This window comes from Corapipo altera, unplaced genomic scaffold (genome assembly GCF_003945725.1).
Source record: "Corapipo altera isolate COAL_440 unplaced genomic scaffold, ASM394572v1 174, whole genome shotgun sequence".
In the NCBI taxonomy this organism is placed as follows: Eukaryota; Metazoa; Chordata; class Aves; order Passeriformes; family Pipridae; genus Corapipo; species Corapipo altera.
This window is the reverse complement of record NW_020885022.1, coordinates 322,470-349,343: the sequence shown is the minus strand read 5'-3', so window position 1 is coordinate 349,343 and position 26,874 is coordinate 322,470. Positions and strand designations below refer to the sequence as shown.

The 26,874-nt window shown below is 50.1% G+C and overlaps 1 protein-coding gene across 3 annotated transcripts; it reads right to left on the bottom strand.

Annotated features, from left to right (window-relative positions):
* Positions 1 to 604: 604 nt before the first annotated feature.
* MAP3K14 (mitogen-activated protein kinase kinase kinase 14) lies at positions 605 to 26,483 on the bottom strand. Of its 3 annotated transcripts, none has more exons than XM_027667891.1 (16): positions 26,374 to 26,483; positions 18,720 to 18,992; positions 18,124 to 18,193; positions 16,147 to 16,360; positions 15,439 to 16,032; positions 14,123 to 14,260; positions 11,944 to 12,073; positions 11,142 to 11,273; positions 10,629 to 10,733; positions 9,359 to 9,522; positions 8,870 to 9,020; positions 7,953 to 8,303; positions 6,762 to 6,868; positions 5,289 to 5,433; positions 4,650 to 4,750; positions 605 to 3,591 (listed from the first exon to the last, which is right to left on the bottom strand). In XM_027667891.1, exons 2-16 carry the CDS (start codon positions 18,970 to 18,972, stop codon positions 3,427 to 3,429), a joined length of 2,820 nt encoding a protein of 939 aa, XP_027523692.1. In that variant the 5' UTR covers positions 18,973 to 18,992; positions 26,374 to 26,483; the 3' UTR covers positions 605 to 3,426. The 3 variants fall into 3 exon arrangements, with proteins under 3 accessions (XP_027523692.1, XP_027523695.1, XP_027523694.1); XM_027667894.1 differs by having other exon boundaries at positions 16,147 to 16,357; XM_027667893.1 differs by having other exon boundaries at positions 26,370 to 26,457.
* Positions 26,484 to 26,874: the final 391 nt, after the last annotated feature.

Here is a 26,874-nt window from a genome sequence, read left to right as displayed (position 1 = left end):
AGCTGCAGGGGTTCACCTGGAGAAGGGAGAAGGCTCTGGGGAGACCTGAGAGCCCCTTCCAGGGCCTAAAGAGGGTTTATAAAAACAGCCTGGACCTGCTGCACCTCCCAGGAGACCAGCAGCTCCTGGTGCAGCAAATCCCCTGGAACAGGACAGAGGGAGGGACAGGGACTGTCTTTTTGGAAGGAGATATGTCAGGATATGCAGCAAAGCCTGTGCTTAGATCCACCAGAGTTATTGCTGCCTCTTCATCCCCAGAAATCACAGAATATCCTGAGCTGGAAGGGACCCACAAGGATCATGGATTCCAACTCCTGGCTCTGCCCAGGACACCCCAACAATCCCACCCTGTCCCTCAGAGTGTTGTCCAAACACTCCTGGAGCTCTGGCAGCCTTGGGGCCATGACCAAACCCTGGGGAGCCTGGTCAGTGCCAACCACCCTCCCTGACCTCTCCCTGCATCCCCCAAACCCAAGGCTAATTAATACATAGCAGAATTTCATCAGACCAGGCTCCTCTTCCTGAAAAATATCCTATTCAGCACCACCCTCTTGTTCCTTGGAAAATGTATCAAACCACCAGCAATGAGAATAAAAAGAATTTATTTTTTTTAGCTTTATTTTTTTTTCCCTGTGAAAATGCAGGTCAAGAAATCACAGTTTTATAAAGTGTCATTCATTCCACACAAGCTCCTCATTCTGGCACCTTCCCCCACACCAGCACTGCCCATCCCAAACTGTTCCTCAGCTCCATCTTCCCTCACCAACAGCGATTTTTTCCAGACTTTCGGAAGGAGCTGCACGACAGGAGCCATCTGTGTTTATCACTCCCACTGCTGCTCGTCCTCCCCACCCCGAGCTGGGGTTCTGTCCTAAACACTCGTTATGAAACCTCACCAAGTTCCAGCCAAATTTTGAGGAAAAGCTTCCCCTGGCTCTCTCCTGTCAGTATTGCACAGAACTCGGCTGGAACACGGATTGGCTCTGCCTGTCACGGGAAGCCAAGGGGACAGAGCTGAGGGATCTCAGGCTGGTTGGAACCACAACCTGGAGACCCTCCCTGGGGGAGAAGCCCAGCTCGGGGCAGTGGGATGGCACCAGTGTCCCCCAGGTGGGTGACAGGTGACTCTGGGCAGGGACAGCTGCCACCACCCCCCACCCTGGGACTGGGGACCTGCAGCCTCACTCACTGCTGGTGGTGGCAGCAGAACAGGACTGAGGGCTCTGCACAGGACAGAGAGGCTGGAGATCCTGGGTAATGCTGGGGTGAGGGTGCAGAACACACCCCCCCAGGGACCTGGGGAAAGGGACATCCCCACGGACCCACAGGGACACCTGGGGGGGTTTCCTGCCCTCCCACCCCTCGCGCAGGTGGCCCGAGTTCAGGTTAATGCTGAGGGTGAAGGGCAGAGTCCTGCAGCCAGTCCTGCTGCTCCCACATCCCTGGGCATGGGGGCACCTCCCAGGCACCAGGAGCACGAGGTGCAGCCTTTGGGACGGAACCCACCCTGCTTTTGGAGGGACACATCACCACAGGCTTCTCAGAAACAACCAAGAGGTTTTCCCTCTCAGAGGAAGCCAGGCGCGTGCTTGGGAGCTCCTGGGAACCCTGGGAGAGGCACTTTGCTCCCTCCTGCTCCAGAGCTTAAATTCTGAGTAGTTTATGGCATCTCAAAAGGAATTGAGCCAACCCACCCATTCCCCCACTCCCTCCTGGAAGACATGTGTGTAATGTGTTAATTACTTACTAAAAAGCCTCTGAACGTGGCATTGCAGATATAATTAGGTGCCTATTTTGGACAACATATTAAGTGCTTTAGAACAAAAAGTGCTATAAAAATATACCCAGAGTGGTGACAGGTTTCAATTTTCTCCAAGAGCTCCACTTTTTTATTACATCAACAACTGGAGTTTTCTGATTAAGGATGTCACTGCCTGGTGTGGCAAACCCAGTCCCTGTTCTGGGACATCAAAGGGAAGAGCATCCCTTGTTTAATGAGTGCTGGTCCTCAAAAAGGAGGCCCAGAGTTTAACTTTTCCCAGTCACTTTCCAAGTGAACTTCAGCTTGGGAAAACTGCCAGCATTCCTGCCCCACTGTGTCCCCCAGACCTCCATGGATCCAGCAGGGCCCACCTTGTTTTTCAGGAGCCGTTTCTCTGCTCAGCCTGGATGCAGAACCCCTGCTTGGAGGCCACTGCAGTTCCAGAGCTCTGGAAGAGCCACAGCCACCACGAGGGGCTGTGATTTCCAGGGGTGCCAGGTCTTGGAGCAGTCCTGAACAAGCACACTCAGGGCTCACACCTCCCTCTGGCTTTGTTCTGGGCTGGGGAAGGGTGAACAACACCCACACACCTGAATTTCACCTGTGAGGTTTCAGGATGTTCGAAACATTCACAAATCAGTAAAAAAAAAAAAAAGCTTAAGGCATTGCAGGCCCAGCTACCCATCCCACTCCATGAACCAGCTGGAAGGGAGGGGAGGATGGGAAGCCTCATGAGGCCAGGCTGGGCCAACAGAACTGGGGCACTGGGCTCAGCCCTGGCAGCTGGGAGGGAGATTTATATAAACTCTGCAGCAAAATTCAGCCCTGTCAGAGCTGACAGAGCTACCATCCCCTCCCCTTCCTGGGGAGCTGCCTGGATGGGACAGGTCACCTGAAGTCCCACCTGAACAGTGGGAACAGGATGAAGGAACAGCCCCTCCACCTTCCCAGCAAGGAATTCCATACCCTCCTCCTGTCCTGTCTGCCAGAGACACCAGAGAGAGCACCAGCTCCTCCAAGACCTGCAAGTGGGAGCTGCAAGCAAAGCTCTTTCTGGGAACAAAGTTCTTTTCTGATTCAAGAAGGAAATGATCTGCGGGGAAGGGTGGGAGGTGAGACCAAGAACCAGCCAGTTCCTGCTGTCGATTCTCCCCGTGCAATAGGCTGGAGGTGGAGATGATGCTCCCCAAAGCCCTACAGAAGTGTTTTTTCCTCCATCTGGAAGGAAGTCAGGCAGCTCCTCTCAGCACAACCAACCCCCAGCTGCACTGAGGGCACCCAAACTCCTCCCCTGGGCGAGCCCAGCAGCTCCGGCCTCACCCCTGAGGCTGAGCCACAGTTCTCACCCAACCCCCCTGCTCTCCTGGAAAGCACAACCACATTCCTCCAAAAAGCAGGAATTTCCACCCACCATCCTCCAGCTCTATCACTCACACCCAAAACAAGTAATTCCCACCGTCCTGGGGAACATCTGAGCTCAGGACATGCCTTGGGACCGGGTCAGAAGGACGACACGAGCGAGGCCCGAGCGCAGTGGAGCCGCCGTCCCGCCGCAGCACAAACGCCAGCCACTGCACTTGGTGCTCCACCACGGCAGGGGAGGTTGGAAGCTTTTGTAATTCCTTCTTTCCACGAGGTAAAAACCTCCAAAGCCAGGCAGGGCCTCAGGGCCTGTTCTCCAGCTGGCCGTGCTTGACGCGCCAGGTCCAGCCGACGCTGCAGTCGGGGGCCAGGGTGCACTGCAGGTCGATGCCAGAGTCGGGCACCTCCATGTCATAGTGCACCGGGTGCCCCTCCTTGGTGACCAGGCTGAAGGCAGGGACTGGGATCTGGGAAGCAGAACACACAGAGTGGCACTTGAAGCCTCCTTCAGAACATCCTGTCCCTTTATCCCCCCAGCAAACAGCTTCCCAAGGCAGGGAAGGAGCCTGGAGAGAGGCTTGGGCTTGGCAGGAACATCCCGAGCTTCTCCTGGGAGGAAGGGTCTCAGAACCAGACAGGGCAGTGCCCACCCTGCTGCCAAACTGCTCCCACGAGCTCTGGGCTGTGGCTGGGGGTGCCTGGGGCTGTGAACTCCTCTGCAGGTCAGTGGTACTTGGCTTTGTAAGTCCACCAAAGAGAACCAGCACCACTGGAACATTTTCTGGACTGGTGCAACCTCTTTTACAGCACATTTTACACTCAGATGAGTCGCAGTCCCACGGACACTCTGGGAGCTTCTTTCAGGGACTGCCAAGGATGCCCACAGAGAGGTTCACTGCAGTGTGCCAACATCTCCTCCAAACCAACAAGTTGGAAGCACCACAGCCAAATACAGCCTGTTTCCCTGAGCTGATGCTACTGCTCAGGATGAAAAAGGCACATAGTGATTTAGGGAGAGGGGAAAGAATTTATCTTTATAGTTGAGAAAAAGGAATTTTTAAGCTGCAGCACAGGCACTTCCTAAGATGCAGATTCCTGTTGTCCCTGACAATTAACAGTGGCTTATCATTCAGGTTCTACATTAGGAAAATTTCTTCACTGAAAGAGTGACCAGGCATTGGAACAGGCTGCCCAGGGCAGTGGTGGAGTCACCATCCCTGGAAGTGTTCAAACAATGAGGAAAGGTGGCACTTCCAAGCTATGGTTTAGTGTGCATGGTGGGATTTGGTCAAAGGTTGAACTGGATGATCCTGGAGGTCTTTTTTGACCTTAATGATTCAGTCATTCAAAAAACATCCTCTGCTACCACACTCACAACAGCAGCACTGAAGACCTATTACTAAAGGTGTCACTGGGACCCTTGACCAATTCCTGGTCCCTGGATTTCAGGTGCTATGAGCCTGTGTTAGGGAAGAAATTGCTCCTCAGACAAAAGGAATCACTTAACTCCCAGTTTGTGTCTCACCTGGCTGCTTATCCCCGTGGCAATGTCTCCCACCTTTTTCCTGTGGAAATCCCTGATGTGTAAATTTTCTCCACTGAGCAACTGGATCTGGATTTTCACTCCTGGAATGCACAAGAGGAGTTGTTACGACCTCACAGTCCACAGGAAAACTGACTGACAAGGCACACACAGGAGAAAAACTGCTTTTTGTCACTAAGCACTTCATTTATGTAGGTCTTTTGCTGAGCATGGAGCTTCCTGAAGACAACAATGACTCAGAGCAGAGCCAGATTTAGCAGGAAAGCAGCTGAAGGGATGTATTGATTTGCACAACATGCCCTCAAAATTACTTTGTGGACGTTTCTGGGTTATAAAACACACATCCTTGCGCATGGCAGTTGCACAAGGCAGGGCACACACAGCTCAACAGGCTCTGTGTGTTCAGGAGCTTCCCTGGATTTCACTGCACAGACCCCAGTGCCTTCCACCCACCCGTGACCGGGGCGGACTGGGCCTCCTCACAACCCACCTTTGGGAGGGTCTGTGCTGACACAGCAACTGAAGGATAAAAAGAGCTCAAAGAACCCATTTCCCAGTCCCTCTGGATACTGAGGAAATGATTCCTGACTGTTTATCCCACCTGCAGCCATCCAGACCCACCGTTGAAGTAGCTGGGGGTGTCCGTGTGCCGGCTGCGGCTCAGCAGGTTGTTCCAGCTGAAGCTCTGCCCGTCTGCCTGGCTGTTCCAGGAATGAATCCCAGAGCTCATAGTGTCCCTCAAGCTCTGAGAAGCCTTCATGGAGTTCTGCAGAAATAACCACAAGTTTGTCAAAAGGCTCCTAAAGAAAATGAGCTTGCAGGAGGTAAACATTAAAGAGAAAGGTGGAAATCCACGGGGATCTAAGGCTGGGCTTTGAGTTCAGGCAACATTCCTGTGCCACCTGGAAAAGGGAATGAACAGCAATGCAAGAGTTCACAGACATTATGAGATATTCTCAATAGTTAAATCAATGATCAGCTGAAAAGCTGGATGAGAAAAGAGGGGTTTGTGGTACTGAGTGACAGGAGAATGAAGCATCACACAAAATATCTGTCACTTACTGACACTAGAAACACACAGGAAAAACAATGAACTGCATGAACAACTACAGACCCTGCACTGCTGTGCTGCTGGGAAGGGTCCCTGTTATCCTTGAGCCATGGAAGGACAACCTGACAACATCAGCACAGTGGTCAGCACCAGTCCAAAGTCAAATTAAATGTATGGGGCAGGAATCAGGGGGGGAAACCAAGCAGAGTCAGACCCCACACTGCACACTGTGTGTGTCAACAGCTGAGCTGCTGCACAGAACTCTCCCAGTCCTCCACAAAAAGCCCTGGAAGGCTGAGAAGAGGGACAGAAACAGGACACAAAGCTGCTCCCAGCCAGGGCTGACTCCTGCAGATGCCAGGCTGCACAATTTGGGACTCAATGTCTTTGAAAACTATGATTGAAGGGCTTTTGTCCTCCCCTGGTCCAACAAGGCTTGTGCAGTGTCTCTCACTGGCATTCCCTGCCTTAGGAACACCAGAGACAGAGCAAACAAAAATTATTAAAATTAGTATTTCAGTATCTTGGACTATGCATTCATTAGCATCAATGGGTTAAAGTAAGATCATGGAGAACAGATCCAGAGGCTGGGAATGAATAGCCAAGATTTGCTCTCTGTTTTCCTGCCCTGTTCTTCTGGTCTTGCCCTAAACTTCCCACTGGTGGCCAGAAGAAGACCTTGCACAGCTGCTGGGTCCAGTTTGGAGCAGCTCCTGCACCCACCACTGCTTCCCTACCTCCCTTCCCCTGCACAGAGTGGGTCAGAGCTGCTGAGATTGTCCACATCCACACACTTGGAGCTTCCTGAGTGAGCAGACAGCACAGGAGAGCCTCTGGAGGGAAGGATCCAGGCTGGACAGTGAACTAAAGCACAGCCACAATCCTCAATGCCCCTCTGTGCCAGGACAAAGCTTTCCTCCCAAGGTTCCTTCCAGCAAACTGGGTGTCAAAAAGCAACAACAGTGAGAAACTCCAGATCTCTGTTGGTCACAGCTCCCAGTTTTCCAGAGAAAACCCCCATCCCTGCCTCCATTCCCACTCACCCTCTCGCTGGCGTCCGACACAAAGGGGCTGTCGATGCTCAGACAGGAGAGCATTTGCTCCTGCTCTTCCAGGGAGTAAGGCTGGGAAAGGCTGTTCAGGAACAGTTCTGCAGCAAAAAAAAGAGAAGGGAAGACATTTCCAGTGTTTCCTTCCATGCCCCTCTGCTCTTATCACAATTCTGCAATTAATTCCCAAAGCTTCTTCAGCTTTAGCTGATGAACTGGTGTCAGTGAAACACATGACACACAGCTCTGAGCAGAGGGTACAGCCAGCACTGAAAGCAGGGAAACTGAGCCAGAAAGGACAAAAAGGGATTGTGCAATGACATGCAGCACCCAAAACTTCCCAGTTCTTGCCCATCCTGACACCTCTGAGATGTCACTGTAGATCCATGTGCATTATCGTGCTCAGGGAAAGGTCAAAGTGATGCCCTCAGCTCCTGCAGAGAGTTGCACTGACAATATCCAGCCCTTAAAAGGCTGCTGAGAGAGACCCAAAGCCATTTGAGAAGAAAGCCCTCAGCAGCCCCTCAGTTCCCTGACACAGTTACATTTTAAGCCACCTTTTGGAGTTTTAAATTCACTTACAAATAGAAGATATGAGGAAAAAAAACCCCTGAAATGTTGTATTATACTGGGGCAATGGAACTGGACTATGTGATTTCCACACTAATTTACTCCTGGTCCTCCAGTTCTGGATTGCTGCTGGTCACCAAATTCTTTGGCTGGTGGCTGTAGTTGCAGTTGCAGACTGATTTTAACTGCAATGCTTTGCTTCACATCTGCCATCCCTTTGTTATTACCCTGGCTTACCCTTTTATTAAAAGAATGATGTTTGAAACTTAAAAATTCCAGGTGAAATTGGAATTCTGGCACTGTTTACACTTAAGCACAAGTCTGAAACGGGCTGTTTTTTAAGAGGCTCCTGCACCTCTCAGAAGGTCCCTCCCCTGCTCAGTGGAAGGAAATCCTGTTCATTACCTTTGTGGGGTATTTAATTGGTTAAGAACTACTAGTTTTGGTAATTTAGAGGAAGGTTGAGCAATTTGTGTAACGAGAAAGGAACTGTGAACAAAACGACATCCAAGCTGAAAACCCAAAAATAACTGTCAGGAGGCCAAGAGAAAGCAGCTGCATTTTTATCCTGCTCTCAAGCAAAAAGCTGAATTCCTTCCCCAGCCCAGTGCTCACCAATCTCCAGCTGCTGAAGCTCCTGTTCTGAAATGGTTGTGGCTCTCTCCACGTGGCTGCAGCTCCTCAGGGGCACAGGAGTTGAGCAGAGAGGTGGGGGATCCCAGGCCTCAGGTGATTCCTTGTCCTCATTCCAACGGGTTCCCTCGACCTCCTCTGTTTGCTCCAGGGATGGTGGTGGCAGGACTGGGCTGGCACAGGAAACTTTGGCTGACAATTTTGGGTCAGAGCCAGTCTCAGAAACTGGGCTCACCGTGGGGGACAGGGACGTCTGGGGGTTGTTTTCTTTGTTCAGAGATAAATGTCTGGGCTCTCTGTATTCGCCTTTCCAGGGGCTTCTCACACCTCCCACTGCAAAACCAAAAAACATCAAACATTATCAAATAAAGAAAAAAAAAAAGATGTAAAAGCTTTCCTTCACTGGAAGTTTGCTGTAAAATGCCCAGCTTCTCCAAAAGGTACAACCAGACACCTCCACAAATTCTTGCTGTATTACAGAACCACTCAGCAGGATTAAGTTGAAATAAATTATGATAGTCTTAGAGGCAAGACTGGACCACAAGTATGAGCTACAACTGAGGAAGTAACAAAGCTCTGCTTGCAGTTTTGCTGCATATCAGGCTCTCCAGCTGCAGCTGATGCTTCAGCCCAGCACACACCTGAAGAAACCCACAGAGAGCACAACATCTCCTCCAGCAGAGAAGGAAGAGCCTGTGACAGAACACAGGAAATTGATATTTATTTGGGTGAGAAACACTCAGCTGTGGGCAAAAGCCATCAACCCAAAATACACATCAATGCTGAAACCTGTGGAAATGATACACTGGGCACAGGTGCTTCCCAAGGGATCACCCTGACACATCCAGCAACTCTCCCAGTGGGGGTGTGAACGTTGAGCTGCATTAGGACATTTCTACCTTCCTCAAGTGCCACGCTGGTCTTAGTTTTGAGCTCTGCTGCAGATGCCCTCTGGAGAGGCTCCTTCTCCAGCCCCAGCTTAATAATCTCAGCAGTGAGAGGGTTGCAGGAAGGTGGAATTTCCCTCAGAGGAGGCGGCTCTTTAGCGATCTGTGTGACAAACAGGAAGCGAGAGAAGTTACACCAGAGAGGCTTCATTTGATTTCAGGAAGGTTCTTCCCACCCCCCGAGCGTTTCCAGCTGAAATGAAAGCACTAAATGAGACCTGGGCAGTAATTTTATTACAAGCTGAATGGTTAAAAAGTCACACCCAAGTCATGAGTGGGGTAAGGAAGGAGCAGCCCCAGCAGAGCAGTCAGAGGCACAGGGAATGCTGAGCTCCCAAAGCAGGGCTGGCACCGTGTCAGACACCCAGCTGGATCCCTGGCTGGGAATAAGAAGCTTTGGCAGCTCATCTGCTGGCTCTGGAGAGGGGCTGGGTCGCTCACCTTCAGGCAGAGGGGGTGGTTGTAGTACTGGGTCCAGGGGTGGCACCCGTTGAGCATGTGCAGCATCATACAGCAGCTGCTCCACACGTCCACCTTGGAGCCACAGCGCTTGCCCATCACCACCTCCGGGGCCATGTGGGTCTCTGTGCCCGGCACGTAGTTCCCTAAAACCAGGAAGAGGAAAACTCACTGCTGGAAAACTCACTGCGAGCCAGAGAACAGTTCCAGTTCAAGGTGGGAAGCCTAAGGCAGAATCCTTGTCTTTTCAGAGGTCACGTCCAGAGAATCACGGAATGGTTTGGGTTGGAAGGGACATTAAAGCCCATCCAGTCCCACCCCCTGCCATGGGCAGGGACACCTTCCACCAGCCCAGGTTGCTCCAAGCCCTGTCCAACCTGGCCTTGGACACTTCCAGGGATCCAGGGGCAGCCACAGCTTCTCTGTGCACCCTGTGCCAGGGCCTCCCCACCCTCACAGGGAAGAATTCCTTCCCAATATCCAATCTAAATCTTTTAGTTTAAAATAGTTCCCCCTTGTCCTGTCAATCCAGGCTCTTGTCCCAAGTCCCTCTCGAGCTCTCCTGGAGCCCCTTTAGGCCCTGGAAGGGGCTCTCAGGTCTCCCCAGAGCCTTCTCTTCTGCAGGTGAACACTCCCAGCTCTCCCAGCCTGGCTCCAGAGCAGGGAGGCTCCACCTCAACCCAAAGAGCAGCACTGAGTTCTCTTATAAACTGTTCAAAGCCTACAGCTCCTTATAAGACCCATCCTTCACATACAGAATAGGGATTAAACCCCCTTCTAAGCAAATTTGGGAGGCAAAACATGAGCTTGACACTAGAAAACATATCCTTCCCTTTTAACAGCTGCATTAAGAAGCACTGTAAAATCTCACTGACCCAAAAAAAAGGCATTTTGCATTAGTGGGTGTTGGGATTCTTCCCCAGCTCTTTGGTGAGGCTACATGACAAGCCAGAGAAGGATTTTAAAGTCTCAGTGTGGTTTCTTGCAGGGACAAGACACCAAATGCTGACGTAATCTTGCAAAAAACAGAGCAGCCTTCTAAGCTGGGGGATGAGGACCATCCCCTCCCAAACCTGAGGCCACTCTGGCTGTCAGTGGGATGCACCACAGTAATACCAATAAACGAGACACTTGTGAGCAACGTTCAGGCTGGAAAATACAGTTGTTTGCAAATGAGCCAGTATGTAAATGTTCAGCAGAAAGAATGAGTCAGGAGGGCAGTTCTGCAGAAAAGGCAGCAGCAAAGCCTCACCTGTGACCAGGCACTTCCCCAGCCCGTCAGGGTGAAGGTGAGCAGAGTGTCCAAAGTCACACAGGAGGGCTCTGCTCCCATCATCAGACAGCAGCACATTCTCAGCTGCAAAGAGAAGTTTCATCAGTCTCCTCTGTGTCATGGTCACTAAGATGGAAAAAAAAGTGTCAAAAGCCCATAGAACTACAGGTTTTTTGAGCCCAGTGGGTTTGTTACTCCTGTGGAGTGTCACTGGCTTAAGTACAGAGCTGTTATTATCTCTGCTTATAAACTACCAATTACCTGCCCTGGAGATTCTTGTACCCCAGTGGTGGGGCAGCCTGGGCAAACAGCCTGTCAGACCCACTGCATGACAGACAGAGGTGACAAATATGATATTCCCACCAGTTCAGAACCAAGGGAAACTCTAATTTCAAACACAGATCTCAAAATCTGGTAAGTAATCCCAGAACTTAATCTCCAAGCCTCTTCTAAGGAAAAGGGAAGAAGGAGGTACCTCAAGCACCACCCTACCTTTGACATCTCCGTGGAGAATGTTTTGAGCATGAAGATACTCCAGGCCCTCTAACACCTGGCCCAGGTAGCTGAGGGCTCTGTCCTCTGGCAGGCAGCCACTCTGCTTAATGAGCTGCCCTAATGAGCCACCTAGAAAGGAATCCAGAGAGTCCATGTTAGCTTATCTTTCAATTCTTCCCAGCATCATCAGCATTCCTGGCTGTGTCCAATGAAACAGTGAGGATTTCCATGTCTGACAGCCCCTATCTTGTACACATGGGTCTGTTCCTTCTGTCTATTCCCTGTTTATTCTGCCCACAGAAACCAGCCCCGTTCATGAAGCTTTTTGCTTAGTGTCAGTTTAACAGCGTTGTTTTGGAGCAAAAGCATCTGCTCTGTGATCAGATCAGACATTTCAGTAGCATGGGTGCTACTGATCCCCAGCTGATTTTTCCCAGCCCATTTTCCATGGTCCTGGCTGGAAAAAGAGCATCAGGCAATGGAAGTATCTTGGTTTGCTTGGACAGTATCCCCTTTTTCAGTGCCATGTGCCAAATCAACATGAAGCAAAAACCAGCACCAGCTGCATGTTTTAGTGAGAACTGGCAGCTGCTGATCCAGACAGAGACATTTTGAACTGGGGTGAGGTGGGACTGGGAATTATTCCCCCCCAGCAAGCTGGTCCAGCAGGGATCACACACACCTATCCCAACCCACTCGGGAATGAACGCTCTGGATACACCAAAGAACTAACAGATTAAAAGTGGGGCAGGAGGAAGAGGAGATCAATGTCCACTGCATTGTGCTGTTCCTTCCTCACCCTCCATCAGCTTCATGAAGATGGTGACCCAGGGGCCTTCCTTCACAGCCCCGTACAGGGGCACAACGCTGGGGCTCGTCACCGCCGCGCACGTCGTCAGCTCCTCCGCCCGGAAATGTTCCACCTGGACCTGGGCAAACAAGGCAGCACTGAGCAAATCCTGGGAGCAACCCTGGCAGGACTGACCCTCTATGATGGCTGGGTCTGGGTAACACCAGAGGCACGAGGATGATCTAACGGGAATTGATGATCTAAAGGTGGGACTTGATCCTGGAGGTCTTTTCCAACGTCACGGTTCTCTGACCTTCCTTGACAGTGGGTACAGCAATAAGTGGGAACACTCAGGATGATCTGAACTAGTCCCTAAATCCTCAGTGCCTGACAAAAGTGAGGGTTTTTTAAAAAAAAAAGCCAGGTTGCAATGCCTCCAGCTTCCAGCTGAGGACTGGGAACCTTCAGGAGGAGGGTAACTTCTGTTTCAGTAAGAGGATAATTCTGACAGCTGAACATCCTGCTTTCATGAAAGAGGGGGGAAAATTAAGGATGGTGCAATACTTGGCAACAATTCAACTCTCCCCAAGCAGGAGGGAATATGAAATACAGCCACAAGTGTGCACAATCACTGTTTAGATGGTATTCATCCTGAAAATGGTTAAAGAAAAACCCTGAATTCGGCCAAGTAAAATAAAGCAAGAATTTGCTAAAGACCAGAAGGAAAACATGAGTCATTAAGATTCTGGTGGGAAAGGATGCATCATGTTTCTTCACTGTCAGCAATCCAGCTATAGTTAGCTTTCTTTCACCTCAAGAATTTGGAGAGCAGGTGCTTCCAACACCAAGTCTGGTGAAAGAAGGTCAGGTAGTCTCCCCCAACACAGGCAGGCAGCAGGAATTGGAGACAGTTACTCTCATAGGGAAGTGTCCCATCTGCACATTAGAACTCTCTGCATTCACAGTTTGGTCTTAAAAGATGCATTTCTGATATAAAGAAGCATAATTTGAAACCCTCCAATATTTAGGGAAAAAGCTGACACTTTTAAAGCCTTCAGCCTCTCCTACTCTCATGTTTCCCTTTTCAGCACAACCATCCTCCTTCCTGAAAATGCAGCCCTCTAGGAACAGCTATTTCTCCCCAGTCTGTGTATTTGCAAAAGGGATAATACATTTAAACAGTTCCACACTGACAGAAAACAAGCTGGTCGAGTCCCCACGGAACTCCACATGCCAACTGTGAGGATGTAGGACAGGAATTAGTTTCCTACATGCTTTAAAGACCTTTGCTTCTATCCCTGACACCTGAAATGGGTAAAGAACTGGTCATTTTGCCACTGACATGTTTCTACAGGCAACACATCAAACCCAGTGTAAATGGGGGAAAATGAACATTTTAAACTGAAAAATGCAAGTTGCAGTTCTTTTTTGCATCTAATATTTTTGTACTCAAGACAAACACTTCCCACACCCTTGGTGAAGTTTTCTAGTGGAGGAATGTGACAAAACATCAGTTTGAAGAGGGGATGAAACCATTCAAGTTTAAATAAAATAGTTTATATTCTCCTCATCTTGCACTATCACTCTGCCTGCACCCCTGGGGCCCCCGTGGCAAATCAACACCCTGATCCAAGTTATAGTCCCCATGCTTTCTATATCATATGACAGTGGCATATCCTGGTGCAAAATGGATTCTTGTGCCAACTGCTGCAAACACACATCCTTTGCTGCATCTGTGACAGCAGCACCTCATTAGGATGTGCCAGCACTGTGAGCAGATCAAAGCTCTCTCTGCCTTCAGTGCCTTGGGTTTTTCCTACTTTATTCCTTTCTCACCACAGCATCAGCTGCCACGTAACCACTGACACCAGCCTCGGTTTAGGATGAGAATAATGAGATCAGCAGACAACTCCCACGGCTCTTTCTCCTCTGCAGCCACTCAAGTCTCTCAGAAATCCCTACTCTTGGCCTGGCTCAGCACCCAAGATCACTTTAAGGCCAAAGGAACTTAATTTTGGCTGCTAAGCTTGCCCCCTGTGCACATACAGGTTCTCCCTGTGCTTCTCTCCCTGCCATCACCTGGAAGTTTTTCCTTGGACACAACCACAGCAGCACTTCACTCTGAGAGGAGATTTATCTCCCTGTGCCTTCTTGTGCCAGGAAACCTTCCTCTCTCACACATCATTACCTTTTTGGCAGCACACTGGAATCCTGTCTGTTTGTCCTCTATCTTGTACACTTCTCCAAAGGAGCCAATGCCCAAGGAACCGTGGCATTTGGTCCAATGAACCTCTTCTCTGTACTCATAATCCACTGGCTTCAGTTTCTGCAAGTTCAAATCAGAAAACAAGATGAAGCAAATAAAAAAACCCAAAAACACTTAAATGTTGAGCTGCACAGACAGAAGTCAACATTTTCAGAAGCAGCACAATGATATCACAGCACCTCTCCAAAAATCTCTGTGCAGAATTACTTCTGTCACAGGCTCGATATTAAATGATACAGGATCAATCTACTTGATTTCTGTGGGCTCTGATTTAAATCCACTGCTGTAAAGAAAAGCTACCAGTATTTGGATGGCTTTGGAGCTCCAAAGTCTTCATGCAGGACATAACTACAAAGCTGAATCCTACAACAAATCAAGATTCATGTGACTAAATGCAGGCACTGTGTGTGAGCTAAAGCTGGTTATGCAGTCAGTAGATGGAGACTGTGCCTCAGGTGACACTGTAAATATATTCAGGCAGGTGAGTGACACCCTGAACTCCACAGACAATACTGACAGGGTCACTCTGATTCCAGAGAAGTCCTCTAAGAGGAGCTGAAGGTGGCAAGAGAGAACTGAGTTCAGAAGTGAATCACGCCTTAGATTTACATGGGTTTGCTGTGCCCGAGCCCTGTGTTTGGCAAGGGATGAGGGATGAGCTCATGGCTCCCAGCAGAGGCACAGACATCCCTCCTGCACCTCCACATCTACACCCAGGCCTGGTTTCTGTCTGTGCCACAGTCCAGGCCATCCAGAGGCAATAAATATTGCAGCCTGTTCTCCTGCATGGCCTGGGCTCCTCCACAGCCAGCAGAGAGCACGTGGCTGAACTGAGCCCAGAAGCCCTGCTCAGAGACAGGCCTGTGTGTCTGGGGAGTGGGCACAGAGAGGAGCCAAAATCTGAGACAGACAGGGCTTTACACATCCTGCAGAAATAACCCTGAGCTGAGCTCAGCTGGGTAAAACTCGGTGCTAACAACACCAAGGTCAGGGGTTCAATCCCCTGGATGGGCCCTTCACTGCAGGAGTTGGACTTGATGATCCTTATGGGTGCCTTCCAACTCAGAGCATTTTGTGATTCTGTGATAAGAAAAAAACACTGCATCTTTATTTGGCAGCTTCAGCCAGATCAAGGACCCTTCAGAAAGCACAGTCTGGCTGCAGAAGTGAGCACCTGGCTGCAGATTATCCCTGCTCTGAAGCCCAGGAGAAGCTCTGCCTCCCCCCCTGCAGATCACCTCGTTCAGCAGCACGCCTTCACTGGCACTTTCTTCATGGAACTGCTCCTCGGGGTCCAGCCCACCTCCTCTCCAGGTCTTGGCCAGGCTGGCTAAATTCTGGGGTTCACCAAAACTCACACTGCCCTTCAAGGCATCTACCAAATATTCCTCCACAGAAAGTTTGTCTGAGCTGGTTTTCATGGACTGGTTGATGCATTTGGGGAAAGTGTATTCTAAGTTCAGGCCAGAGAGGCGACTGTCCTGGTAGCTGAGGTCCCCATGGAAGTAGGACTCCAGAGCATTCCGCTTCATGGCAGGGAGAGGACTGTCCAGGTGGGGGAAATGGGGGGGTAGGATGTTGTAGGGAAATGGATGGAGAGTTTCAGGCTGGGGGACAGAGTCCCTCTGTTTCCAAACATGATTAAGGCACTGAATGGGGCTGATGAGCTTGTGCAGTTCAGTTTTGTAGTGGCTCCTTGGGGAGTGGGGTTTGCCCGTGGACAGAACTCTGTCAGGTTTCTCGAAAGGCAGCGGATCATAAACCGAGTCCTTGTTAAATTCTGAAGCCCAAAAACTGTTTCTGTAAAGAGCACTTTGGTGTGATTCATCCTCCTAGAAAACAAAACAAAACAGCTGAGGAGGAATCTCAGTATAACCACCGAAAATCTACCTGTTAGGAGTTCACAGGGATCCCCCCAGCACAAGGGGAAGGTCAAGGATTCTCACCTGGACAGGAATGGGGGTGCAGCTCTCCTGTTCTGGAGTTCTGGGACTTCTCCTGCCAGCAGTGGCAGGTTGTCCTTTCAGCTTGGATCTCTTCTTGTGCCTTTTCTTCCTGGCCCTGCCCCTGTGCCTCCCCCTCCAGCAGGTGGGGGCCATGTGGCCCTCGGTGGCGTGGGCCACATTGTTGGGGATCTGGTCGAGACTGTCCGAGCGGCTGCTGGAAACCAAAACACAGCAGGGCCCTGAGACGTGGGGGCACAGCTCAGGCAACACCTCTGACCCCCAGAACCAGCACTCTGCCTCCTGAGAGTCACACAACAGAGAACTAGAACAGAACTTCAGGTTTGCTGTGTTTAAGTTCAAGATCCAGGCTGGCACGGTGGGAAAGGAATGTGGGCAGGGGAAGCAAAGCAACGATTCTCCCAGTGTTTAGAAATTCTGCAAGGAACAACAAGACTGGATCACAGAACCACGGGATGGTTTGGGCTGGAAGGGATCTTAAAGACCTGCCCTGGGCAGGGACAGCTTCCACCAGCCCAGGTTGCTCCAAGCCCCGTCCAACCCGGCCTTGGACACTTCCAGGGATCCAGGGGCAGCCACAGCTTCTCCAGGAAATCCATTCCAGCCCCTCCCCACCCTCACAGGGATAATTCCTTCCCAATACCCCATCTAACCCCGCCCTCTGGCAGTGGGAAGCCATTCCCTCTTGTCCTGTCACATCATCCCTTGTCCAAAGTCCCCCTCCAGCTCTCCTGACTCTTTCTTGTACATGACAAAGTAAAGGGAAAAGCACTGAATGTCTCCAGGCTGCTCTGAGACAGTCTGTGGTTGACTTCTAGTGAACATAGAAATGATGTATAAATGCAGTCTATTTAAAAAAATTATTTAAATTCATGAAAGTGTTCATAACATCAACGCCTGCTCTGTTTGAAAGGAAAACAGACTTTGCACAAAGAAAAGGGATGACTAAGTGAACTTGAATAAAATAGCTTTAAAAAGCCAAAATGTGCTGGTATGTGAAGCTTAATATTACAGTATGATTTCTAGGAACACATGGATATACACAAGAGCCCTGGCAGCACTCCAGCTGGGGGCTGCAGGAGGAGATGGAACATTTGTGTGCAGTTAGTCAGGGGCAGGACTGGATGGTCCTCAAGGTCCTTTCCAACCCAAACCACTCTGTGATTCCACACCAATCCTTAGATTTGTATGGAACTAACTAATCCTAGTTAGATTTTTTAGAATCAAGCTGTAAGAGAAAACAGGATATTTGATCTTCAAATGAAGAAACCATCCCACTGACTCAGAGCAGTTATGAAACATTCATGTGCCTTCACTGCTCAGTGATGCAGCTCACAGCCAGCATTGCTCCCTCCATCTTTTCCTGCTGTTTTACTGCTAAAGGATCCCTTGAGCAGAGTTCTGGGTGATAAAGCCCCTCAGAAAGGGGTCACTTTGCATTTCTGCTGTTGGTCCATGGGACACAAAGCCAGTGGGCACTGTCAAACCATGCACCTCACACCTTCAGTGTCTGAAAGCCCCAGGAAACAGCAGCACCTAATAAAAAAAAAAAAGACTGAAAATTTACCCTTGGATCCTTCTACTTTGAGCCCATGAACCTCAAAAAAAAAAAAAAATCACTCAGTCATTCCAAAACAAATTTGCCAATCCAGAAATGGAGACAGAAGGCTACCAGGACAGTAAATCTGCAGGCATTGACAATAAGACAATGCAAGGTGTTTCAAGTGGTTTGTGCTTAAACTCGTATTTTTTCCTAACACAACAAAAAAAGGTTTTGAGGAAGGTGTTTGGGGAAAGACACATTCTTACCAGGCCTCAGACTGAAAAACTAATTCAAGTAGGAGTGTTTTTGGAAAAAAATGCTGTAAGCACACAGAGCCAGGGTGATTTGGAACAAGTCCAAGCCAGCAGACACAGCAGTGAAGCCACCTCATGTGCTCATGTTGAGAAGTCTCTCACCTGTAACGTTTGCTGTGGGCAATAAAGGATCTCTCTGATAAAGTGGGGCTGAACTCCTGACTGTTTTCACCTGTGGGAAAGAAAACAGGGTCATCACTTGTCTTAAACAGCAGGCAAAGTGTCTCCTGGTAACAACTGCACTAAAACAACTCTGCCAACGTGCCAAATCAGTGACCCAGACAAAGCACTGCACAGTCATGTCACACCACCCACGCCACATTCCTGCTCCCCCAGCACCAGGAAGCTTCCCAGCTATCTCCTGATCCCCCAGCTCTTTCCCAGCTGACAGCTTTATTTTGTTTTCCTCCTCTTTTAAACACCTTTCAGAAGCCAGGCAAGAACAGATGACCCACAGGACACAGATTTAGCTGAGCTGCACTGGTCTGTTATTTATGTTTTACCCAGTGGATGCTGCCACATTATTAGGAGATTTCATGAGCTTCCTAAATAGAGTCTGGGCTGTGTCACCAACTCCACCCCACTTGGGATTACAAATAGATGTGGTCTCAGCTCTCCAGGAGCGCCGAGGGAGTGAAATCTCATCCCCCAGTGCACATTCCTGTTCCTCAATGAAGCCCAGCCAGGCCTGTACTCACACTCTGCCTGGGCAATGATAGAAATGGATGCACAGCCTCCTTCTGTTTCTTCTTTTGCTGTTCCTTTGGTGATTACATCATTCAGGATTTTCCACTGGCTGTCAAAGATGGCCTTCTTTGAATCCTCTACCTTGCAAACACTGCTCTGCTTTCCACTCACTGTCTCCTTCAGCCCCTCGGTCGCCGTGAGCTCCTTCTTGTGCTTGACAGCTGCCTCAGGAGCTCCTTGGCATGTAATTCCCATCACTGCCATTGCCCAGGCTCAGAGAGACACTGAGTGAGAACAGAAAAACAAAGCACTTGTCAAACTACTTCACAGACATGAGCAGCTTCACGTTCATGAGAAACTGCAGGCTGTGATTATTGAATAATTTAAACCAAATCAAGGTCCTGCCCAAGCTCTGAGCTGGAGAAGAACCCCCAGAGTGCCACCCCTCCATCCCTGACTTGGACCACTGAAATGTGAATATTCAATGTTATATTTTCAGTACTGAGAATATGAGATCACACAGGTTTCAAAGGGAAATTTAGTTCTTGGTATATTCCCTCAGCTGAAATACAAACAGTGAAATCCTAGAGAAGAGAAAACTCCTGTATCACTAAACAGGGAGAAAATTCAACCCAAAACAAAGGAAAAAAGGGAAGATATGAAAGTTCTTCTCCTTGAGTGCACCTGGGAGGAATTACACTGTGCTCCCACAGCACATAAATGGCCAAAACTCAGGTAATTCCTTTCCTCCCTGAGCTCAGTTCACCCCCAAATCCATTTCTCATTCTCCCTTGCAGGCTTGACATCCAGCCTTGTCTGTCCAGAGATCCTTCCTTCCTTCCTCTTCATCACCAACCACTTCTGAAATCCTTGGTCAAGCCCAGGAGAAGCAGAGTTCCTGCAGAGTGCAGGATGAATGGAATGTGGTGCTGGAGAGAGGACAGTGATGGTGCTGGAACAGACTCTGCCCTCCCCTGGGGAGCTGACCAGGAGCACAAAGGGAGCTCCAAACCAGCCCCAGCACATGGCAAACCTTGGCCAGCACTGGGGAGGGTGAGAGGGAGCCAGGAGTGGAAAAGGAGAAGCATAAGGAAGCATGGAAGCAAAGTAATGAGGGACAGGATAGGCAGGACAGGGGTATCCTGTGGGGTGAAAATCAGCAACACAGAGAGAGAGGATTTCCCTACGATACGAACCCCCAGGAAATACAACCTTGGCTTAGCCCTGAGCCCCTCACCTTGGATTCTGGAGAAGTTAAACCAGTTGTTTTCTTTTAAACAAGCATTTGCTCTGTTGCCCCATAACTGCAGAGATCCCTTCCTGGGGCTGGTCCTCTCACAGATCAAGTGGAAAACCTTCAAATGGACATTTCCACCATCAAACAACCCACGGAAACCCACGGCCAACACATACAGGTGTTAAGTACCACAAGCCCAGTACAGGAGAAGGAGGGACATTTGAACAGAGGCCAGGAAAACCAGGATCTCAGGACCATTTTTGGTCCACCTTTGAGGCTCAGCAGCTTCAATCTGCACCAGATTTTTTTTGTTTGTTTTTCTTTTTCTAATTTCCTTTTTTCTTTCCTTTTTTTCCCCACCTTGAGCAGCTGCCTGGGGCGACGAGACATTTACTCCAAGAGGCTCCTGGCAACAGGGATGAGTCAGGAAAATGCCAAAAGGAGTGGGTGCTCTGAAGGACCACCAAGGAAAGGGGAATGGAGGTGTCTGGGAGCCAAGTGCATGAACCTCGGTGTGATGAGTCACTTAACAACCTGGCAGGTGTACAAGGAAAGTCAACAATGACCACATTCAGAGGCTAAACAGAGAACAGCTGCTGTGCAAAAGAAGTGCTGATGACAGTATCCCACTCATTACACCCGGCCCGCTCCCTCTCCTCTACAGAAATTATGTCAGTTCTCAGTGCTGTAAAATAATCCCTTGGAGCAGCAGCAGAGCCTGCCAGATGACTAACCCAGCCACCAGTGACCAAACTGACAAGTTCATGGCTATTTTTATACTCACTCTCTCCTGACTTGCATTAACTCTGTCTCTCCTTGCCCTCCCCTCACCTTCAAGGTCCTTCAGCACTGGCCAATTCCCATGGCCAAAAAATACCTAATTCTACAAGTCAGAGGACAAGAGAGGGAGGGGAGAGGCAAAACTGCAAGTCCTTGTCATCCTCTGAGATGGAAAAGAATAACAAGGAAACATTACTGAGATTAAAGTCAACAGAGCACATACCTCACTCAAAGAGACCGAGGAGCAACTGTGAGCAACGGCCTCCAAAGAGCAAACTCAGACAGTCTGATGTGTGACTCAGGTCTAGGAGGCCGTGCAGGACCAGGACCTGCAAGCCCAGCCTGGTTTAACTGCTGCTGCTCAGTTCTCAGGTCCTTGGAAGGGTCAAGCCCCGGATATTTTTATGGTATGTGCAGCAAAGCAGGGTGGGCAGAAGTTGTGATTAAAAAATAAGGAATCAGGGCTTCCAAATAATTTTTGAGGTGTAACTTCTGCCTGGAGAAAAGGAGGCTCAGGGGGAATCTCATTGTTCTCTCCAACTCTCTGACAGGAGGGTGGAGCCAGGTGGGGGTCGGGCTCTGCTCCCAGGGAACAAGTGATGGGACAGGGGGAAACGGCCTCAAGTTCCTCCCGGGGAGGTTCAAACTGGATATTTTGGGAAATTTCTACACTGAAAGAGTGACCAGGGATTGGAATGGGCTGTCCAGGGCAGAGGTGGGGCCACCATCCCTGGAAGCATTCAAAGAACAAGACTTGGCACTTCCTGGCATGGCAGGATTTGGTTGAAGGTTGGACTGGATGCTCCTGGAGGATCATCCCAACCTCAGTGACTGTGTGATTCAGAACTGAACGGGCCTGACTCATCTCTGAGCGCTTGGAGGGGGCAAAGAGAGCTGCAAAGGGCTCCTAAACCCCCTTAATTTGGATGTGGGCACTTGGTCTCTGCCCAGACCCACCCCCCCAGCCTTTCTCAGGGAGCTCTGGATAAAAGGGAGCCTTGGGAGCAGTGAATGGGCTTTTGATGCCAGGTTAGAGCCTGTTTGCTCCTTCTCTTCACCAAGGGTTTACTCAGCCCTGGTTGATAATGTCGGTTCCCACTGCTGTAAAACAGAAAGTGTGTTTTTACACAGTGAAAGCCAAACAGTCTCAGTTGAGCTGTGGAGGCACCGCTCCGGTGGCAACTCCTCCCCCAGACAACCTCTGGGAGAAACTGCAACACTGGATAAGGTCATCTGAGACCTGCAGGGAGGCAGAATTAAGGAGACACTCCAACACTACTAATGTAAGAGACAACCACGGGCTTTCTGCTCCTTTAAAACCCTTCTCTGAACAAGTCCCTCTCCAGCTCTCCCATCTCAACTGGAAGCTGGTTGTAGCAGGGACCTTAACAGAGCATTTCTGTGTTTCATGAAGTTACTGTGTGTGGACAGGGAGAGTCAGAGCTGGACAAAAGTCATGCAAACACCTCTCCAGCACTGACTCCTTCCACAGCAAACCATAATATGGGATCCTGCTTGGTCTGCCTGGCTCCAGTTTCCCTGGACAGTGACTTTGGGGAGAATTTCAGTGAATTTTGCGTGGAGTAGCCCATAGATTTGGTTAAAAAAGACCTGGGAAAGAGCTTTAAAATATACACCAGACTCCCTAAGCCAGCTTCACAGAATGCAGATTTCTTCTCATCTGAGTGCAACCGTTCAGAGACAGTTTCAAACTGACATTTAGTTTGAAGGGGGGAAAAAAAAAAAGAGAAAAAAAAATTCATGTTATCTCAGTGAGGTTTCCCACTTCCTTATTGAGAGGAGTTTTAAGCACAGAGCACTAACTCAGGTTGCCTTTGCAGCTGCTGCTGCTTTGCTCAAACACAAGGAGCATTTTTAGCCACGTTGCTTTGCTGACCACCACAACAAAGCAGCAGCTGGGAAGAGCCAGGAATTTCTGCATCACCAGAGCAGGGAATGCCAGCTGAGAAGAACACACACCTTCTGGGGACCTTCCAGTGCTAACAGCTGTCAGGGAACACTGGAGAAAGTGCCAAATCTGCAGCCAGAAACTTACCCAGACAATTGACTGCAAAATCATCATATAATCAAAACTGTCAGCTAATCAAACCTTGTCAAGGAACAGGTTTTTCCAAAGGAAAAAAAAAATAAGGTGGCACCTGTTAAATGGATGGATTGCATTAAAAATCTGGTTCGGGGCCCAAAGAATGTGTGAATATATATAGATATAGATAGATAGATAGATAGATAGATAGATAGATAGATAGATAGATAGATAGATAGATAGATAGATAGATAGATAGATAGAAGTGCTCAAGGCAGGTTGGACGGGGCTTGGAGCAGCCTGGGCTGGTGGAAGGTGTCCCTGCCCATGGCAGGGGGTGGAACTGGATGAGTTTAAGGTCCCTTCCAACCCAAACCATCCCATGGTTCTGTGTAGAACCCCTTCAAACCCCAGGCACTGCTTCCCTTCATCCCTCCCCACCCTTCTCTCCCTGCCTGGATGTTATCCAGGAGCTCCCTTCCCTGCCCATGTTTCAGATGGAACTGAAATTCAGACAGTTCCTTTTTCAGCAGAGGCAGTTTAAGGCTGTTCCTGTGCCCAGGCCTGGGCTGGTGATTTAAACTGCTCAGTGCTGTCAGCAGGAGAAGTTTCACTTTGTGTCAGAAGGGACTTAATAAAAAAAGTTGTAGCACTCACCACCACCCCCCCAACCTCAAAACACACTTAATGCTGCTTTAAGAGGGAAAAGAAAAGAGACTTCCCTTGTGTATCTAAGAGCTCCAAACTGAAAATAAATAGAATGCCTGACTGATTAAAATCCTGGTGAGTCAGAGCAGCAGTTGCTATTCCAGGGTGCTCTGAGCCTTCACCTCCACTTGGATAACCACTGACCCACCGGGGTCCTGTTCCACCCCCTCGGTCCCTCCCGTGTATCCAAGCCCTCTTGCACTCGTATTTTCCAGGGAAAGCTAAACCTCCTACCCAACCCCCCCAGAACTGCCTGCCTGAAGCATTTCACTATCGGCCTTAAGCATGAGTAAGTCAACGCTACAGACGATAGGAAGTATGTAAACATATTCTTTAAAGTGGTTTGATAGTAAATATTTCCAAATCCCGCTTCAGCCACTGGTGTTGCTTACTGTAAACATCAGGATAATGAGCCTCGACTGCCTTTTGACTTGCCAGACATTAAGATATTGCAATAGTTTGGTTACAAAATCTGCGGGGAAATATTGGGCTGGGTTTAACCATCGGCAGAATTTCTCAAAGCACCCAAACCCACCTCTGCTCATTTCCTCGACTACAGCTCAGCCCTGAACAATTCTTTTCATGTTGCTGAACAAAGATATGAATAACACCATTTGTCCAGGGTTTACAAACACCACCACAACCCCATTCATTCAAAGAAGTGGCTAATTTTTCCCCAGCTGCTCTGTAAAGGAGGAGAACAGAAAGAATCAGAACAAACTTCAGCCTGGCAAGGATTTGCTTCCCAGCTGCTCTCAGGCCACTGCTTAATGACATCCTGGCCTTGACAACTCACTTGTGAAGTTATTTCCTAAACTATAACAAAATGACACAATAAAGCACCTAAAGGGACAACTTCCACCAACCACCACAAACACACATGATAATCAATTCTGCCCAAGCAGGCAGGGCTGAACTCTCATCAGTTGTCACTTCACATTGCTCTGCAACTTTACATCTCATTTATAAAATCTAGATTTATAAAATTTACATCACAATTATAAAACTCAGGGAATCAGTAAATCTCCAGGGAAGCAGTAAGGCTGGAATGCCAGGCAAACCCAGAAGTTTAGATACATTTAGTATAGATGGAAGCAGTTCTATGTGATCTTAATTTATGACTGGTCCCGCAAATTCAGTTGTGATGATTTTACACTGTAAAGCAGAAATCTGAGCTGATTGGAATGGCTTCTAACTGTCCAGCCTGAGCAGAATCCCGTGGGACAAAGTGGGACACATCCATATGGATTGTGGAACAGAACTGTCTCTAGGCAAGACAAGGTCCACGCTCTGCAGGCCCTGCAGGGCCCTGATGTCACTAACCTGTGACCAGCAAAGCCCAGTGCCCCACAGACTCCATTCCCACATGTCTGGCCCTCCTGGGCCTCCCCCTGGTCCCTCCACACATCCTCCCCATCTCCCTTTCCCAGCATCTCCAGACCCTTTCCTAACTCAGGTCTCATTTCCTCCCAGCCAGCTGCTCCTCTTGGAACATGGGAATCTTTCTGTCTTCCAGCCCTGGATCCCTCTGTCTCCACCAACACATCTGACACTTGCCAGCAAACTTGAAAAGTCCCAGAAGGAAAGCAAAAGGGTTCTGGTGCCTTTGCCTCCATCCTCTTGGCAGCCACAGTAACAATTCAGCACCACATCACTGTTACAGCAGCTCAGCTCTGCCCTCCCACATTCAACACGGGAAGAAGGCTCAGGACAGATCTTCATTAACTCCAAGTTCATTAATTCCAGTGATGCTGGATCAGGTCCCACAAATTCTTTCAGTTTTCGGTTGTTATATGTTTATTTGTTATGCTCCTTCTTCACGGCTTCAAGATTCAGCCTCTTAATACAGTTAAAATTTAATAGTTAATAGCAAGTGACTCATTCCCAAGGAATCCAGTGGCCGTGCCAATAACAGATTTCAACTGAGGTAAAATGCAATAAAGCAGCTCACTACAGACACGACTATTCTTATCACTAATGTCACAGCACACAAGTGCGAGTTATTACTCATGAAAGGGTTCAGAAAGGCAGTCGAAAAAGAAATTCAGACTTTGTTTATGGGTGCTGGTTTCACACTGCTCTGCCCTACATGTGCACAGCACCCAACACATGTTTCTAATGCAACCCGTTAAAGCGGACAGGAAGCATCTGAGATCAACCACAGCAGCAACTTATTAATCAGCAAAGAAACATTTTAACCTTTAGCCAGACAAAAACTAAAAAAAAAAAAAAAAATAAAATTAAAAAATGAGTTGTGTCACAGAGAGGGGTGAGGCTCAGAGCGAGAGCGGAGCGGGGGATTCGGTTGTGTTGGGATGAGCTGAGCTTGGCTCTGCCTCGTCCTACCTTCCCCAGAGCCAAGGATCGGCGAAGTCTCTGCAGCGGGAGAGCAGGGAATCGGGAATCCAGGGAACCGGGAATCCAGGGAATCGGGAATCCAGGGAATTGGGGAGCTCGGGGCACCGGGAGCTCAGGGATCCGGAAACTGCCGGGCACCGGGAGATCAGAGAATCGGGGGGCCCGGGACGCAGGGAGATCAGAGCACCAGGAATCGGGGAATCAGGAGCTCAGGGCACCGGGAGCTCAGGGAATGGGGGAACCCATGGAACTGGGAGCCCAGGGAATCGGGAGCTCGGGGCATGAGGAGCCCGGGACCGAGGACGTGCCGGGCAGGGCAGTGACATCCAGGCTCCGAACACACACACACAGACACAGAGCGCTGCGGCGGGTCCCGGAGAGCGCCTCAGCCGCTCGGACCCGCCCGGGGCCGCCCGCCCGGGGCTCGCTCCCCTCACACGCTGCTCCCGCCGGCGGCCGCGGAAGCTCCGCACGGCCCTACCGCCGCGGCTCTCGCACCGAACACCGCCCCCCGGACCCCCACCGGGCCCGCACCTACCGCTCCGGCACGGCTGGGTTCGGCACAGCCCAAACCGGTGCCCGGCTCAGCTCAGCCCGGCCCCGCGGCCCCTCAGGCCTCTTCGGCGGCTCCCGCTCACTGACAGGCGGTGCCCGGCGTCGGCCACGCCCCCTCCGCCGCGCAGCCAATCACAGCCCGGTCTGCCTTCCAGACCCCGCCCCGGCGTCCGTCGCTCCCAATTACCGCGCGTCTCCCGCCCTCCGGCCACGCCCCCAGCCGCCCGGGTTTCCCAGAAGTGGGCGGGGCTTCCTGCCAAGCAGGGCCCGCCCCCCCCGCGGTCCCTCCGGGAGCCGCCGCGCTGCGCATGCGTGTTCGGCCGCGGGGGCGGGCCCCCCTCACGATCGTCCGCCATGTTGGCGGCGGCTCCGGCCGGTCCCGGGTGTCGCCGCGTCCCTCGAGTCTCTCTGCCGGGGGTGGGAGGCGCCTGAGGCCACGTCGGTACCACCTCGAAGCCGCCTTGGTGGTACCTCGGTACCGCAG